A 17785-nucleotide genomic window follows, 5' to 3' on the forward strand; every position below is an offset into this window, starting at 1 on the left:
TAAGTCCAAATACGAGCCAGGTTCAGTATACAGATCTGATGGCTGACAGCACACTGGGATGAGCAAAGGAGTAATCAGGTCACAAGCTAGGTCTGGTACACAGGTCTGATGGCTGACAACACACTGGATGAACAATTTAGTAAACAGCTCCCAAGCCGTGTCTGGTACAAAGGAGACAAAGGAAAAATCAAGAGGTTCACAGAATTGAGAAACTCACTCTGGAGTTAGGAGGAAGTTAACCTGTTGATCTGACACAGGTAAAACATCAGATCCTCCTTTTATTCAAATTCCCGGCCAAGGAATCATGTGATGATCCCCGATGAGGAGTCACATGACACTCCACACCGTGAACCCGGAAGTGAGCGGCTGACGGAGGAGGAAGCGTGGAGAGGTAAGAATCCTTACGCCATCACTCTCTTGTGGAGGTTCCTAATAAAATCCAGGGTTCAAAATATACTCTGTGCCATGGGTTTAGTCATTGCCAATCTCTGGTGGCATACTGGATCCACATTTGGATCAATCAAGATTGAGGACAAAACTTTGATTGACTAGTCATAGAAATGAGGGTTCCTAATTCATTTGGGGATAGTTCCACAACAGCTGGAGAGCCAACATTTACCTAAGCCTAGTCATCCCCCATTGGCATTAAATACCAGTTCTGGGGATAGTAGGATGCCCTCCACCTGTCACCAGAAAAGGATAGGTAGAATGGGTAAGTGTGAGGACACCGGGGTTAGAACCAAAGATTACTAGATACCCAGTCCTCTATGTTCACAGGTCAGACAGGTAAGGAGACAGGAAATAAATAATAATCCCTTTTATTAATCAAAGTGCACACACTTAGTAAAATACAACAGTGCTCCCCAAGGAGAAACATGTTCTCCCACCAAATATATCAAGTGTCAGAAAATCACCAGTGCAAGTAAAAACTCCCCAACAAAGTCCCCAGCAGGTTACCTCCAAGCACAGAGTCCTAGCAGGCCCAAACTCCTGGTAATAAAATCCACAGTTGACAATCCAAGTGGACCAGGGTTTCTGATCCGTAAGGTGGGTCTGTGTATGTTGCTGATCCCAGTTGCTCTGCCAACTCTCCACTAGCTTGGTGGGACCCTGGGTATTAGGCTCACCAATTCCCCAGAATCTGCGAGTGTCTCCCGATGGAGTGGTAACAGAATCAGTCTTAGAGGTACACTGTCCGATCTCTGTCAAGAAGCTCCTGCTTCAAGAATTCCTTTAAGGCCCTGCGAGATTATGGTTACTCTCAAACAGTCCAAGTCCTCGCTGTCTCAAGATTCTCCAACAACCCCCTCCCCCAGACAGCTCCTTTTTGTCCCTTCTCACAAGACATCTGATCCTGGCCACCTCCCTGGGTCAACCCCCCGCTCATTGTCCTCTTGTGATTGGTGGTGTGATGAGTTTGGGTGGTAACAGGGGTGGAAATAGAGCATGACATCAGTGGTCTCCCACCTGCGGTGATGGTGCCATTCAGACTGTGTTGCAGAGTTGCTAGAACAATAGTTAACAAACAGGGAGAGACCCCCTCATGATTTTAGATAAGGTCCTGACCCTCCTCTTTTTAACCCCTTCCACTCCTTTTTGATGTCACAGGGTCCACAGCTGATTCAAACTTCCTGTGAGCTGCCTCCCCCCTCCCTCTCTGGACACCACAGCAATAACAAATCTGGCCACCGGGTGGCATTTAATAACAGAGTGGGCCACAGTAGTTCAATTGGCCCACCGAGGACAGACCGGGTTGGCACGATATTCCCAATATAAGGTTCTGTCACAGTAAGCAAAATAGGGTAGGGCATTCATTTACTCTGACATCTCAAGGTGTGATGGCAAGAGACCCCATACACTAACCACTGGTGTCTGTTATTAATAATATCCTACTTCTCAGGATATAGGAAGGAGTTCATGGCCACTAGTTATTAGTTGTAATCAAAGGCATAACTACCATTATTACACCTGCTAATGGTAACACTATAGAGCCTCCCCTTTCAAATCCCCATGTTGATAAGTGTTTTTCCTCCATTGACATGTACTTGAAGACCTTACTAAATCTTGCTATAGGACCCACAAAGATACTTTCACCCCTCCCTCTTTTCTACAACACCTTATCACAACTATATTTCTTTTTATTAAGTATAGACTATTCTATGATTTACTTGGATGGTACATCTAATAACTCTTTATCCCTAATTTTAGAATATAATTTCCAAAGCATTATTTTTTTCCAAACAAATGGACAACCTTAATAAATTCAAATGTATTCCTATTATTTACAGCTACAAAAATAAGGCATTTTTCTACCTGAATAGGCATTGCGTAGAGCAGTGTTTCCCAAATCCAGTCCTCATGCACCCCCAACAGCTCAATGTTTTGAGGATTTCTGTTGGTGGAAACAGGTGGGATAATTACTGACTCAGCCAAGTAGACTAAATCACCTGTGCATGATTAACGAAATCCTGAAAACATGAGCTGTTGGGGGTGTATGAGGACTGGAGTTGGGAAACACTGGTGTAGAGAGAATAGGAAGATAGGTTAACCACAACACGCTAAACTTAATTCAGCTCATAGGTGACACTAGACCTTGGGAATAAATGACAGAGTGACAACCTGAAAATTGTCAACTATAAGTTTATAATCCTGGCTCAATAGATTGGAGTTATCATGGTGATTTCTGTATTTTGTTAATATATACATTTTATAATTATTGTTTTTCTTTTTTTATTGAATGCCAAAGAGTTAAATAGGTGTAGGGAAGGAATATTAACCATAGGTGTTCAATGGGCAGCAACAGGCAGCCAATCGCTGGGCTGCCTGTAGCTGTATGGGCTCCCAGGCTGCTGTTCGGCAGACAAGAATTCTGACTTCCCTTCCTGTCTGCCTGATGTGAGAAAAGTCACTGGCCTGAGTAACTGAAGGTAAGTGAGGGGGGCTACCTATACTAAGGGGTCTGCCTATACTATACTAAGGGGTCTGCCTATACTATACTATGGGGGACTACCTGTACTATACTAAGAGGGGCTGTCTGTACTATACTAAGGGAGGGCTACCTATACTAAGGGGGAGTTTCCTATACTATACTATGGGGGGCTACCTTGACTATACTAAGAGGGCGGGGGCTGCCTATATTATACTAAGGGGGGGCTGCCTATACTATACTAAGGGGGGCTGCCTATACTATACTATACTAAGGGGGGACCTACCTATACTTTGGGGGGCTATGTAGACTATATTAAGGGGGGGCTGCTATACTATACTAAGGGGGGCTACCTATACTAAGGGGGAGCTACCTATACTATACTAAGGGGGCTACCTATACTATACTAAGGGGGGGCTGCCTGTACTATACTAAGGGGGGCTGCCTGTACTATACTAAGTGGGGGGCTGCCTAGACTATACTAGGGGGGGCTGCCTAGACTTTACTATACTAAGGGGGGGCTGCCTAGACTATACTATACAAAGGGGGGCTGCCTAGACTATACTAAGGGGGGGCTGCCTAGACTATACTAAGAGGGGGCTGCCTAGACTATACTATGGGGGGGCTACCTTGACTATACTAAGAGGGCAGGGGCTGCCTATATTATACTAAGGGGGGCTGCCTATACTATACTAAGGGGGGACTGCCTATACTATACTATACTAAGGGGGAGCTACCTATACTATGGGGGGCTACGTAGAATATATTAAGGGGGGGCTGCCTATACTATACTAAGGGGGGCTACCTATACTAAGGGGGAGCTACCTATACTATACTAAGAGGGGCTACCTATACTATACTAAGGGGGGGCTGCCTGTACTATACTAAGGGGGGCTGCCTGTTCTATACTAAGTAGGGGGCTGCCTAGACTATACTAGGGGGGGCTGCCTAGACTATACTATATTAAGGGGGGCTACCTAGACTATACTATACAAAGGGGGGCTGCCTAGACTATACTAAGGGGGGGCTGCCTAGACTATACTAAGAGTGGGCTGCCTAGACTATACTATACTATAGGGGGGCTGCCTAGACTATACTATACTAAGGGGGGGCTGCCTAGACTATACTATACTAAGGGGGGGCTGCCTAGACTATACTATACTAAGGTGGGGGGCTGCCTAGACTATACTATACTAAGGGGGGCTGCCTATACTATACTAAGGGAGGGCTGTCTATACTAAACTATAGGGAGTGTGAAGGACAGGGAGGGGCTACTATAATTTGTGAAGGAAAGGGGGTTATGTTGCTATGATGTGTGATATGAGGGAAGGGAGGAGGGCTGTCTTAATAGCACATCGGTGGAAGGTAGGCTATTAATTTAATGGTGGTGTTTAGGTGGGGGCTAATTATTTAATGTGTGCTATTTTATTTGTGGGGTGATGGCTAATTTATTTGTGGGCTATTTCATTAAATAGTGGGGCCTCTTAAATTAAGATGGGGTGGCGGGACCTTTAATTCAAAGCTGATGTGATGTGGGGCTATTAATTTAATGTGGGACTGAGTTTGGGTAGGAGAGTTATTTACTAAATGTGAATATGAATTATTTAATACTGGGAATGGTTGTGGGAAATGGTAATATTAAACGTAAATGCTATTCATTTTTTGCTGGGGTTGATTGGAGGGAAGTAGGTCTACTTATTAAATGTGTATACTATTAATTTATTGTCAGGGCTGGTTGGAGGGAAATAGATCTATTTATCAAATGTGAGTACTATTATTTTAATGTTTGGGCTAGAGGGAGGTCTAATTATTTACTGTGAATGCTATTGATTTAATTCTGGGGCTGGTTGGCATTTTCTAATCTTCATGTACCCATTATTTTTTCCAAATAGGGCCTCCAGCATTCCAGTATCCAGACAAGCAGCAACTGATCTAAAGAAACCAGCAGCCACAGGTCGTGTAAGTGACAAGAACAGGTAGGAGAGAGCAGGACAGACTGCCAACTGTCCTGAATCTGATGGGGCAGTCTTGAATTTGGGTGACTGTCTCGCTTAGTCAGGATTTGGTCAGACAGCAAGGACAGTTGGGAGGTATGTCCCGCTTCACACTGTACTGCTCGTGAAGGCAGAGATGCGTGCACCTAACAGTAGTGCACACAGTTTTGCCTGTGTATTTGTCTAAAATGTATCTAAAATAATAACCCCCCTGTCTTAAGTGCCCCAGCCCCCCAAGAGCCTTATTCCAGCTCTGGTGACACTTTAGTGGTTCTTGCATTGATTCCATTGCCTCCTTCTACCTTGCACTGGTCCCATTCTCAGATCACTTTGTTGAAAATATGGCCAGCCCCCATTGCATTGACAATATAATTAATTCTGCCTCCTTTGCACTTAGTATATCACCAGCAATCACTTGTAATAGCTTTCCCCTTTACTTATGCCATTGTCTGTCAACCCTCTCTACACTGTAAGATCAAACCACCCCCAATCACTGGGCACATTTAGGGCTCATACACATTTGTTGACAATTAAGTGTTTTCTTGCAGATGTTGTTTCACCTTTGTGATGATCGCACCTAGACAGCCATTTATTATAAGCCTTATTAATAATGCATTTTTGAAACACAGTATACATATTTATATATTATATATAGAGAGAGATTTAACTGGTAGTTTGCATCTCATGACGTCATGGAAACAACAGTGCGTGAGTTGCTCATATGCTGCACTGGCAGACTGATCAAATACGATTGTGCCAACATCTTTCGTAATAGTTAAACTTATTAAACAAAGTCAGGTATGTTTCTATGAAGGAAATTTTGGAAGTACGTGTTAGTAGGCAACTAAACAAGTTGGAGCACAGAGGCATAAACCAGTCGCAGATAATGTAATCAGATTCATGTAATTTTATGACACAGGACTGGCAGCATTTGCCTTGCATTGCTTTAGAAATGACCACTGTGTGTAAAGACGTCACATCTATGTTTTCCTAAATGTTACTACAAACAGATTCCAGTAGTTCTAAATCCCGCCTACTTTTGTGTTGGCCCCACCTACAGTTATTTTTCTCCCGACCACATGAGGCCACTTCAATAATTTTTTCCAGGGCCACTTTAAGTTCCCAATCCGCCCCTGGTTAAGGGGTTAGGGCAGGGACCTAATAAAGCAAAATATACAAGTTTGGGGCTGCTGTTGCTCTTAAGCTGCTATTGAAATGCTGCTACTAACTTAAAATACTTTTATGTCTGTTATGCAAAATGGCTAATGAAAAAAATACTTTTCTAACCTACAAAATCCTAATAAGGCTAAATATATATTTGTGCTTTTGTCTTTATTTATGTGGCTTTTCTTTCCATTTCGCACTATCAAGATACAGATTTGTGTATTACATGAACCCTTTAGGCAAATAGGGCTACCATAAAAAGTAAGTACACATTGCACATTAGTTAAAGTAAGTAAGCCCGAGTTCTGCATTTATAAAGAAGAAAACATATGATTCTTACCCCTTTATCAAAGTCATATTCGTAGTAAGTGATCTTGTTCTCAGTAAGCACAAATAGCCTCTTCTTGTAGTTTAGAGGTGATGTCTTACGTTTCTGCTGTGATCTCTTTAAGAAAATACTCTCCAAGATACTAGGGATTGCTGCAGCCATGGTATAAGTTCCTTGTAGGGCAGATGGGGAAGGGTGGGTAATGTGACTTCAAATGTATAGCCTTATAAATAAACGTGTGTGTCTTACTAAGCAGTTGAAAATCTACATATTAAAGTTTGATTTATCTGCATTTGTCATTCTTGAGTCTCTCCCCATGGTGGAACGTTTAATAATGTATTGCAATTAGCACCAGTGGAAGTAGGTCCCTTCAATCTGCAGGAAATCTGAAAATGAAAAGGTAGATGTACTTGTTAGCCCTTGCCTTCACTATGAGAGTTTTCCAATGACACAATAAAAGTAAGATTTATCAATATTTTGAGAGAATTCAATTTAGACATGTTATTTTGTACTTTTCAAAGACATGTAATTGCGGCAATATGTTACAATAGAATGTGGGGTTATATTCCTACATGTTTCATTGCTGAACTTAGTAAAAAAAATAAAGAAGAAAAAAAAGAGGAACAAGATAAAATAAGATAAAATCTTAAATTGTCAGCAAAACAAGAAAAACAGTTATAAATTGTCCTTTATGAATCGCAAAAACTGAGGACTTTCTTGTCTGGCAAGCACATTTCAAGGTGCATGCCCACTTCACTGTCTTTAGAAACATCTCAGTAAAACCAATCTATGCTTAGATTTGCAGGTTTGTGGATGCGCTTTAAAATGTGCACAGTGAAAATGGTAAAAACGTCACATCACATTTAAATAAGTAAACACTAGTAGGGAGTAAATGTATGAACATGCGGGTTCTTCAACACCCGCGTGTTCAGCGTGTTCGGAGATTAAATTTCAAGCGGCGCTGCATTGTAAAGGGAAGTTTCCCTTTACAATGCAGCGCCGCTTTAAATTTAATCGCCGAACACGCTGAACACGCGGGTGTTGAAGAACCCGCATGTTCATACATTTACTCCTAGGGGTAACCTAGTGTTTACATAGTTAAACTTTTTCGTTTTATCCTAAAGTACTATTCAGTTTAGCAACGTGTTTTATCCAGGAGTGACAGCTTCTCTAAATATGCCCTCTCCATCACTTACTGAACTCTTGTTTCTTGTATGTAATCCACACTCAGAAAGAAACACAACTGATCTGCTCTGCTCCTCCTGTAAGACTGTGGAAACTTACCAATGCCATTTTGGATAGCATGGTCTTCCCCATAAAACCAGGTGCAATTCAACACAAATGCTCTTTTGTGAAGTTCCTATTTGATCCTTATTATCTTATGTCATCATATTTATAGTCATAACTTTACACGGAGCACAAACATTGCTGCACAGGCACAATAGCTGGTGTTGAACTACAAGTTTCACGATGTTCTGCCAACATGATGGGATTTGTAATTCAGTTCTAGCTCAAGATAAACAGACAGCCAGCACATGCTACAGACATATATGTAAATCTCTACCAGGCCTGGGCTGGGGCTAAGACCTGACATACAAAACACACCATACTAAAATAGTATATATTGGCACTACTGTTGACCAGTGGGGTCCTATGTGATGCAGGCTGTGGCTGTTTTGTGTAATGCAGGTGTGGGGGGCTGTTTGTGGTATAGCTGCCCCTTTTGACAAATGGAAGCCCAGATGAGTCCATTAATACTCTAAGGCATGGTTGTCCGCATGCGGCCCAGCATGCCTATAAATGTGGCCCAGCAGGAGTTTTGGTTGTGGCAAGGGAGCAGCGCTGCAGAAAAAAAATCCTGCAAAAAAAAATAAAATACCTTGCGGTCATGTCAGCTGGCGCTCCGGCTCCCTCCCTGGTCTCCTCCTCCGTGCGGTGCTCGCAGTGAATGTCGGGGGTGACGTCATCACACCGGACATCCATTGCGTAGCACAGCACAGAGGAGTCACCCGCGTGAACTATCAGCAGCAGTGAAAGATTATCCAGTATCTTATTGTTGTTACTCTGAATTTGGACTTTCTGCACCATGCAATTATGAACTAGCTGTGTTCTCTGTATGTATCTAATATAAATATTAAGAGATGATTGTATTATTAATATTTTAAACCATTTTAAATGTGCAGTGCTGAGTAGGGTGAAAATATCACCCACTGTTACCCTCATTGGAGGCTGCTCCATGAGCCATTTTTCCCGCCACCCTATCTTTACATCCCTGTAGATTTCTATTAGTCCTCCTGATGCTACCTATATCGGTGACTTTTTCAAACTAGTCAATAAAAAAAATGATTCATGGGTGCAGAAAGAGAGGGAAAAAAAGTTTTTGGCATTTAATTCCCCGAACCCCACTAAGGGGCAGATGCAGGTAAGTTAAATTGTAGCTGGTATTGGGACTACTGTTTTAATCATGATTCTGCAACAGGTTTCCTAACTCTTACTAACTTCATTTCCAAGTAAGTTTAATATGTCAACTATGTTTTCTATGGTTTTTTCGATGATCAGCTATCGTTAGTGTTAGTGTATTTTAAGTGCGGCCCAAACCAACTCATCGTCTTCCAATGTGGCCCAGGGAAGCTAAAAGGTTGGACACCCCTGCTCTAAGGCACTTCAGCCCTTCTGGCAAATATGACAGTCCAGGTCTAAGCTCTTCTCTAACTTATTATCCCCTTAAACGTTTTCTTAAATCAGTGTTCATTTAAAGGGTCATCAATTTATAGAGGTGTTTTACCCACCAACAATCTATTATATAATTAATTTGCTCAGCAGATGTTCTGAACCCTAATACATATAGGATATTTAACCTCATAATTTGCTTGCTCTATTATAACATTTTATGTTATAGAAATTGCCTTTCACATACAAACATACAAACCGTAAAATTAAGGATCATTTGCAAAACGACAAAATAATGAGCTTGAAGACTGTATTTAATTAATACCACTTTCATACTGCCGCCCCGGCAATATCCCGTGTTTTTCAATGCAGGTTTTTGCAGGGGCTCGGAGTGTCCCAGCTCAGAAACACCATTCATACTGCACCTCGGACCCGGGAATTTCCCGGGTTGACCTCATTCATACTGCACAAGTCTGTGCCCTGGCAATTTGTGGGAGTCATCACCAGAGCACTTTTCATTGGCTGCAAGCTGGAATATGAAAAAAAAATCTCTCTCTCTCTCTCTATCTCTCTCTCTCTCTCCGGCTTGCACCATTCATAGTGCAGGCAACCCCTCGATAAATTGTTTTTAGACCCGGGATTTTTCACTTGTACCATTCATACTGCACCAAGACCCGGGTCGTTTGAGCTCGCCCCGGCAAAAACCCGGGATTAGTAGTAGAAGTATTAGTGACATGGTGTGCTTATTATTGTATGATTGCAGCCATTTATGGGATAACAGTATACCACTCCCATGTGTAAAAATCTAATTTTGTATTGTGGGTTGAGATTTGTAAAGAAGCTTAAAGGGGTAGAGATTACACATAGAGTTTTATGCTTTCTGGGAGGCGGGCATCACCCTATACATTCAATGGGATGCCTTGAGCACCATTCAGGTGTACTTTATACTTTTATACACAAAATTACCAATGTAAAAAAACACTAAGGGAGGAATTCCATTCCCCCTGAAGTAGCGCAGCGTTAACCCTATAACCATTATTACGGTCAATTTAACCCGACTTTCTGCTTGCAGCTCAGGGAGCTGCGAGCAAAAAGCTGGTGTTCAAACTACCGTAATAATGGTATTTAAGCACACTATTACCATTATTACTGTAATAGTTTTACAGTAACACAGCCAATTGAATTCCCCCCTAAAAGGTATAATTGTGACATGTGAATTGAAGACAGCCCTAATGTTCCTTTACTCCCTTGGCTTTATTAAGATATAACTGAGGAGTAGAATTTTAATATAATAATGTAAAAATTCAAATAAATAAAGGGGGTAATCTAAAAAGCATAGTAGGCAGCAGTTTTGTATGCTTTTTATATTCAGCAAATAGTCCTGCAGATCATTTGCAAGGGTCAATTTGGAGAGTGGATGCACTCCCTGTTATCTGTTCACTGGTCAAAAACACATTGAAGGAGAAAATCAGAAAATGCACCAAGTGTCTGCTGTTTTGCAGCTTCAGTTTTGTTCTATGGCTTTTACCTATTACTGTACTAAACAAACTACTGCTGTTTATACAATGTCTCAAAAGCTGCCTTCTCTATTTAGATCTGTCAGGTACTCTGTATGCATGTTACAAACAAGCAAAATCATTAGCATAAATAATTTAACAGTAATTCTGTACTTACAGTGCAGCATGGGATTCTCATGTGCGTCCACTCTCAAGAGTCTTATTCACTCTCCTTAAATATAGGACAGGCAGCTTTGGTGGCAGTATGAAGGCTGTGTGGACTGAGAGACACTGTTATTTCTTTTTTTTTATTTCATAATACTCCCAGTTCCTCTTTTCAGTTTCCTGTTTCAGGAGCTGGCTCAGTATTGCTAATTATGATTACGACACAACAAACAAGACACTGTGCACCCTTGATATGTATAATAGTACAAAAAACTGCTCTTATATAATTGGACATATTGTGCCTTATACTCTATCACTATTTTATAATGTAACATGTTATTTTTTAAAAAAATATTAACAAAATAAACAGCTACTACACTATAATCAGGCAGCCGTATTCTTAACCATCTATAGCAAAGATGTTGCATAGCACAATAACAGCACAATAACAATTCATCATTTATTTATAATGCACCAGGAACTTCCTTATCGCTTCACAATTAGGAACAAACACAGTAATAACACAATACTGGGTAATGCAGACAAACAGAACAGTAAGAAGGCTATGCTCGCAAGCTTACAATCTACAGTAAAGTGGGTGTTTGATTCATGAGGTTAAGTACTACATATTGCATATTGGTCCAGCCAGAATGCAATGGTGAAAAGTGCTTTGTAAGTTATATGATCCAGTTACACAGCAATGTTAGTCAAACGATTGTTGCTTTGTGTGAGCAGTGTAAAGGCTATTTTTTTAGATATGTAGGTATGTAACATGATTTAGATATAAAGTTGATGTTTGGAATAAAGGATAGTTCTGAGTCAAGAATCACACCTAGGCAACAAACTTGTTGGGTGGGATTTATTGTCATGTCAACAGAGATAGATATGTCAAGTAGGTAACTTCTGTTGGTGAGTGGGAATATTATTAACTTTTTTTTATTTAAAGATTGAGTTTAAGTTGGCGAGAGGACATCTAAGATGAAGTGGAAGGAAGACAGTATGTAATGTGGTCCAATACAGATGGTGAGAGATCAAGAGAGGATAGGACTAAGCCTTGTGGTACTCCCATTGATAAAGGAAGCAAAACAGAGTGGGATTAAAAAAAAACAATACTGAAAAAGCGATTAGATAGGTAGGATGAGAACCAGGATAGGAGAGTATCTTGAAAACCTAAGCACTGTAGAGTATGTTTGAGAAGAGAGTGGTCTACAATGTCAAATGCAGCAAAGAGATCCAGGTGAATTAGAAGTGCATAATAGCCTTTAGATTTAGCAGTGATCAAATAGTTGACATCCTTAGTCATTGAAGCCTCTGTGGATCGTTGAGAGCAAAAGCCTGACGGAAGAGGACCCAATAGGTTGTGTTAGGATAGAAAGTATGTGAGGCAGGGGGGCAGTTCTTTCAAGAATCTTGGCGTGGTGTTGGAGCTGAGATATGGGGCGGTAACTTGAGAGAGTTTGGGTCAGAATTTTATTTTTTTAGAATTGCTGTAATAACTGTGTGCTTGAATATTGATGGAAAAATACCAGTAGAGACAGCAAAATTACTGATTTTAATTAGGGATGGGATGAGCACAGGAGATAGAGATCTACCAATTTGTGAGTGTATAGGATCAAGAGGACAGGTGGTATAGTATGAAGAGATTACATATTTAATTTTCATTTGCGACGACGGGTTTGAGCTTGCTGTTTGTCGAGGAAGTAAATACCATTTCTGGTTGGATCTTATCACTCTTGTCCTTGAAGTCGGAAGTAAGATCTTGGGCACTGATACTAGTCAAAGGGTATGGGGTGAGAGGATTGAGAAGAAATGTAATGTGTTAAAAAGGTGTTTGGGGTTAGAGACCTGAGCAGAGTTTAGAGATTGGAAGTATGTTTGTTTCCAGAGCATTTCGATATGAGTGGTAGATAGCAGTATATGTGAGGAAATCATTTGAGGTATGAGATTGTCACACGCCGGTCCAAAAGATAAATTCCGGCGTTGTTATCTCCTTCCTGGAAGCGGTGATCCAGGCTACTACTCCGTGTCAAGGCTCCTCTGAAATTGGTTCTGCACATGTGCTGCCTGTTGTCCTCATTTGTTACCTCCTACCTGTTCCCATTGGTGCATAGGATTTTGGAGCTCTATATAAACCTCCCATGGTCCCTCTGCCCATTGCCTGTTCTTTGAGTTACATACTCTTCCTATGGGATTAGGCTCCTGTTGGTTTTTCTCCTCCGCTGTGCCTTGCTTTGTTTGTCTGGATCAACTTCGCTGTTGCTTCTACGCTGGGACTGCTGCAGTAACAAGCAAACTCACCCGTTACCAGAATCGCTATTCACCGATCAGCCAGTTCAACTCCACTACTACTTCCACGCTGGGACTGCCGTTGTAACAAGCAAACTCACCTGCTACCAGAATCGTTATTCACGAATCAGCCAGCACAACTCCACCGCTGCTTCTACGCTGGGACTGCTGCTGTACGTAACTCACCTGTTATTGGAATCACCATTTACGGATCAGCTAAGTTCTCTGTCCTTATTATGTGCATATTGAACTGTCACTGTAACCTTTAACTCATCTGTAGTTACAATTGTCATGTATGGATCAGTTAAAGTTCTATTCTACGTCTGCCCTGTGTCACTCACCGGACTGTGAGTGCCATTTCTCCTGTGTTCAGGAACCGTGGCCGTCCGCCATCCTGAGGGTCTGCGCATGTGCAGCCCTTATGAAACCTTCAGTACCTGTTGCTTTTAATTAATTGGATGATCAGGCAACCCTCCCTATTTAAACCACCTGTGATCATTACCTAGTTGCCTGATCTTGGAGTCTCATTCCCCATGAGCCTCTGAAGGTGTTCCTGTGTTTCCTCGTGTATTCAGCTCCAGCTGATTCCTGTCTACTACGATTGTGGTTTCCAGACCACTTCAACTCTCCTGTGTTCATCGTGTATGCACATAGCTGATTCTTATCTGCTACTGCTGTCGGATCTCAGACCGTCTCAACTCTCCTGTGTTCATCGTGTCTGCACTCAGCTGATTCCTATCTGCTACTGCTGCCGGATTCCAGACCGCCTTAACTCTCCTGTGTTCAGCGTGTCTGCTCTCCGCTGCCTCCGTTACTACTGCCGGGTTCCAGACCGTCTCAACTCTCCTGTGTTCATCGTGTCAGCTCTCCACTGATTCCTATCTGCTACTGCTGCCGGATTCCAGACCGTCTCTACTCTCCCGTGTTCAGCGTGTCTCCCCTCCGCTGCCTTCGCTACTACTGCCGGATTCCAGATCGCCTCTACTCTCCTGTGTTCAGCGTGTCTCCCCTCCGCTGCCTCCGCTACTACTACCGGATACCAGACAGCCTCAACTCTCCCGTGTTCATCATGTTTCCAGTTTTACTTACTACTGCTTCCTGAGTATTGTTCCTTTGATTACCGGTTACCTTTCGTGCGCTGCACCAACCTGATTACCGCTTCCATCCTCCAGTGGTCTCTCCTCCTGCCGGCGTTCAGCCGTTCAGGTATCCCTGCATTGCTCCTTGACAGCCTGCTCTCCTGAACGGCGGTATGCATACTTTCCATTGACTTTACTATTGTGTTGCATATCCGTCTGGACTGTGTTGTGTTCATCTCCGGAGTCTTCCATCTACTGAAGCTATTGTTACTATTGACTTTGTTTCCTATTACCTGGATCTCTATAGTGACTTTGTATACTTCAAGCAGCGCTTGTCAGTTATTATTATATTGTGGTTATCATCGTGGGATCAAGTTCCGTGTATCCTCTGTATTCCATTCATCTCCTCGTGCCCCTCCTCACATATATATAGCAGTGGTACAACTTGCTGAACGCAGATCACTGACTCCTGTTTCCCATTGGCACCAGTTTCAAGTATCCTCTCACATAAGCAGTGGTACAACTTGCTGTACGCAGACCACTGGCTTCCCCGTTACCTACTTGCACCTGGAACCCATTCCTTCACTATAGACAGTGGTACAACTTGCTATACGCAGACCACTGACTTTCACTACCTCCTCTCTACTCCTGGACATTCCTCCTCACTATAGCAGTGGTACAACTTGCTGTATGCAGACCACTGACTCTCCTCACGTTTACTTGTCCATCTGGTTCCTCGTGTTCATACATCTAAGTCATTACCAGTTGCTGCTAATCATAGACTTTCATTGAGCATTCTCTCACCATCTGCTGATTCTCCTGTTCCGTTGTCACCCTGCTACCAGAGGACCATAGTACCAGCTATATTACTCTGGTAAGAACATCATCTGGTGATATCCTGGGCAAAGACTCCTAGTGCCTGTGACACCCTGTTTGAACCTCAGCTGTATCAGTGATTCCTCTGCTGTTATCCTGAGTTACCAATTGGAAGCCAGCTAGTTTCATATATCCTCATTGACTATTTGAGCTGCTGCTGTATCAATGATTCTCCTGCCGTTACCCTGAGTTACTAACTGCAAACTAGCTAGTTTTATTCATCTTCATTGACTATTTGAACTGTTGCTGTATCAATGATTCTCCTGTTACCCTGAGTTACTAAATTGCAAGCCAGCTAGTTCTATCGTCTTCATTGACTATTTGAACTGTTGCTGTATCAATGATTCTCCTGTTACTCTGGCTTACTAATTATAAACCAGTTATATTTAAACTATCCTCATTGATTGTTTGAACTGTTGCTGTACCAGTGATTCTCTTGCCATTACCTTAAGTCCCCAAACCTGTAGTTTAAAGCTCCACCACTTCTCTGTCTCTCTCATTTGGGAGACCGCGACCTGCGGGATAGGGGCAGCAAAGCCCATTCCTTTTTTCGGGGGTCACTGGTGAAAACCCCCTACCCAATAGACTCCGCGCTCCTGAATGAGTACCATTTATTGACAGAGAACAGGGATCCACTAAATATTCTACAGATCCATGACAGTAAGAACAAGCCATGATGTCTGATCTCCCGGTGGAGCCTTCTGCTAAGGATATGCTACAGCACCTCTTAGCCCGGGTTGAGCAGCAAGATAACACACAACGCCAATTTCTACAGTGTCTGCAGACTCTTGCTGGTTGTCTTGATACGCTCCAAGCACCTCAACCTGTTGTCCCAGTTTCTTCTCCTGAGCAACCCCTTGGCCATCAGGCCTCATCTGCAACCTCCTCTACACTTAGATTCCCTAACATCAGTAACTAGAGTATGCAATATGCAATCTCTTCGGCGATGGAACTGGACAGCTGCTGATGATTAGGGTTTTAATATGCTACTAGGCATGATACCTTTCCTATAACCTGAACCTTGAATATCACTGAAGTGTACATATAATCTATATATATATATATATATATATATATAGACTAATAATAAACCAAATAATATCTGCTCATAAATTACAGTGTAACGGAAACAATATGAATATGAATTATATAAATAACTAAATGTTGTAATGCGAGTGTGTGCGTGTGTATTTTACCGTGCGATCGCACCATGCCACGTGTTACGTGGCGTACGGATCGCAGTCGCACGGCAAAACAATATTAACCAATATACTTTCGTTCATCCAATTATACGACTTTGACAGTTCCACCCTTTGATAGTACTATAAACTATCACCTTAAAGATGTTATATGCAAGATCTCAGTACCACGTTTCATTGCTATGTAATGCAAATCCCCCTTGGGGTATGACCACGCTGTTTGTAGATCTAAACAAGTTATCATAAGAGATAGTCTTAATCCTCAAAACGATTTCTTCTTTTACTATAGACTGTACATTTCTGGAGCTTGGGGATAACCTTTTGTATGCCCTTCAAGGGTGCAATAAAACACGTAATACATTATTTGGAAAGGTACAAGGTACACTAGAACATGTATCAGCTATCCAGAATACTCTTCTACAGTTCTTCAAGTTTAACAGGTTCTTCTGTCCAACGCATGTCTTTAAGCTCAGAATAGATTTAAACACTTCATGTTCATCAAAAGCATCATCCTATGTCTATCAATAATGTCATATACAATCTCCTTCAGCTTGCGTTAATATACACACTTCTAATAATGTCATCAGTTCTTTTCATCAACACTTGTGGGCGGGCTATTGTCGGTTCGTTCTTCTCAGTCTCCCAATACTCAGATTTAACAGTGATCGGCTTGTAAAGCATTGGGAGACTTCAGACTAAGGGACCTAGGTGTTGTACTTTTTCCCCTAGTGACCTCCCACCCATAGTTCGGGTACCTCAAGAATATTTAGTGGGAAGAGAACTAGTCCTACTTGATATAATCACTGAGGTATGTGAGAGCACGCCCAGCACTTTGTTTGGTCTAAAACCTTACCCTCCCAAGAATGATAATCATTCTCAAGGATGCCTGCTCAAGTCCGAATATTACTGGACTGGCATCGCTGGGTGTATCTCTTTTTATAACTATGGGGTCACCGTACTTACGGACGTAATGTTACTCAGACAATAGCCCCTTGCACTTTCTCCAAGCTCCAGGGTTTCCAAATTTTCCTTTACCTCTGAATTGAATAGAGTAATTGGCTACTAACTTCTCCTTCATCCCCAATTCCTCAACATCATTACCTGAACCAGCCTCTGTCACCTGCTAATAATTAAAAGAATTGACCGTCCCGAGAAGAGAATGAAATGAAAGAACACAAAACAGGAAAAACTACAACTTCAGGCTGGACAACTGTCTTAGCCTTTGGCTCAGGTGCTACTAACTGCATTCGAGGCCTTCCAGAACAGACTCATGAGTGCCCTTGAACCCTTCTCTGAGTGTTGGCCCCTCTGCAGTGGGTGGAATGGGCACCAGTGTGTCTCTGCTACCCTTGAAGCCGTGCTGCTGGTAGCCTACACCTGGTACCTGTCTGTCAAATAACCTGAGCCTAAGAAATTACTGCTCCACAACTTACTCTCCTGATACAACATCCTGACAGTTAGTGTGACTTTTCAGGAAACAGTGTTTTGGATGTTCTCGGTTGCTGTCTCACTATTTACCTTCTCTCAAAGTCTAACCTAGCCTCCCAGTTACAATCTCATCTCACGAGGGGTCAAAAACATCTCAAAAATTGTCAAGTTAAG

At 42.2% G+C, this 17785-nt stretch overlaps 1 protein-coding gene across 3 annotated transcripts in view; it reads right to left on the bottom strand.

Moving 5' to 3' along the window:
- BTK (Bruton tyrosine kinase) overlaps positions 1–10869 on the bottom strand; it is a 265703-nt gene extending 254834 nt beyond the window's left edge. For all 3 annotated transcript variants that reach the window (XM_075184676.1, XM_075184675.1, XM_075184674.1), the window contains exons 1-2: positions 10757–10869; positions 6425–6798 (exon numbers count right to left, since the gene is read on the bottom strand). In XM_075184676.1, coding sequence (XP_075040777.1) covers positions 6425–6574 — 150 coding nt within the window. In that variant the 5' untranslated portion in view covers positions 6575–6798; positions 10757–10869. The remainder of the gene's footprint in view (positions 1–6424; positions 6799–10756) is intronic.
- Positions 10870–17785: the final 6916 nt, after the last annotated feature.

Source organism: Mixophyes fleayi, chromosome 9 (genome assembly GCF_038048845.1).
Source record: "Mixophyes fleayi isolate aMixFle1 chromosome 9, aMixFle1.hap1, whole genome shotgun sequence".
NCBI classification, from domain to species: domain Eukaryota; kingdom Metazoa; phylum Chordata; class Amphibia; order Anura; family Limnodynastidae; genus Mixophyes; species Mixophyes fleayi.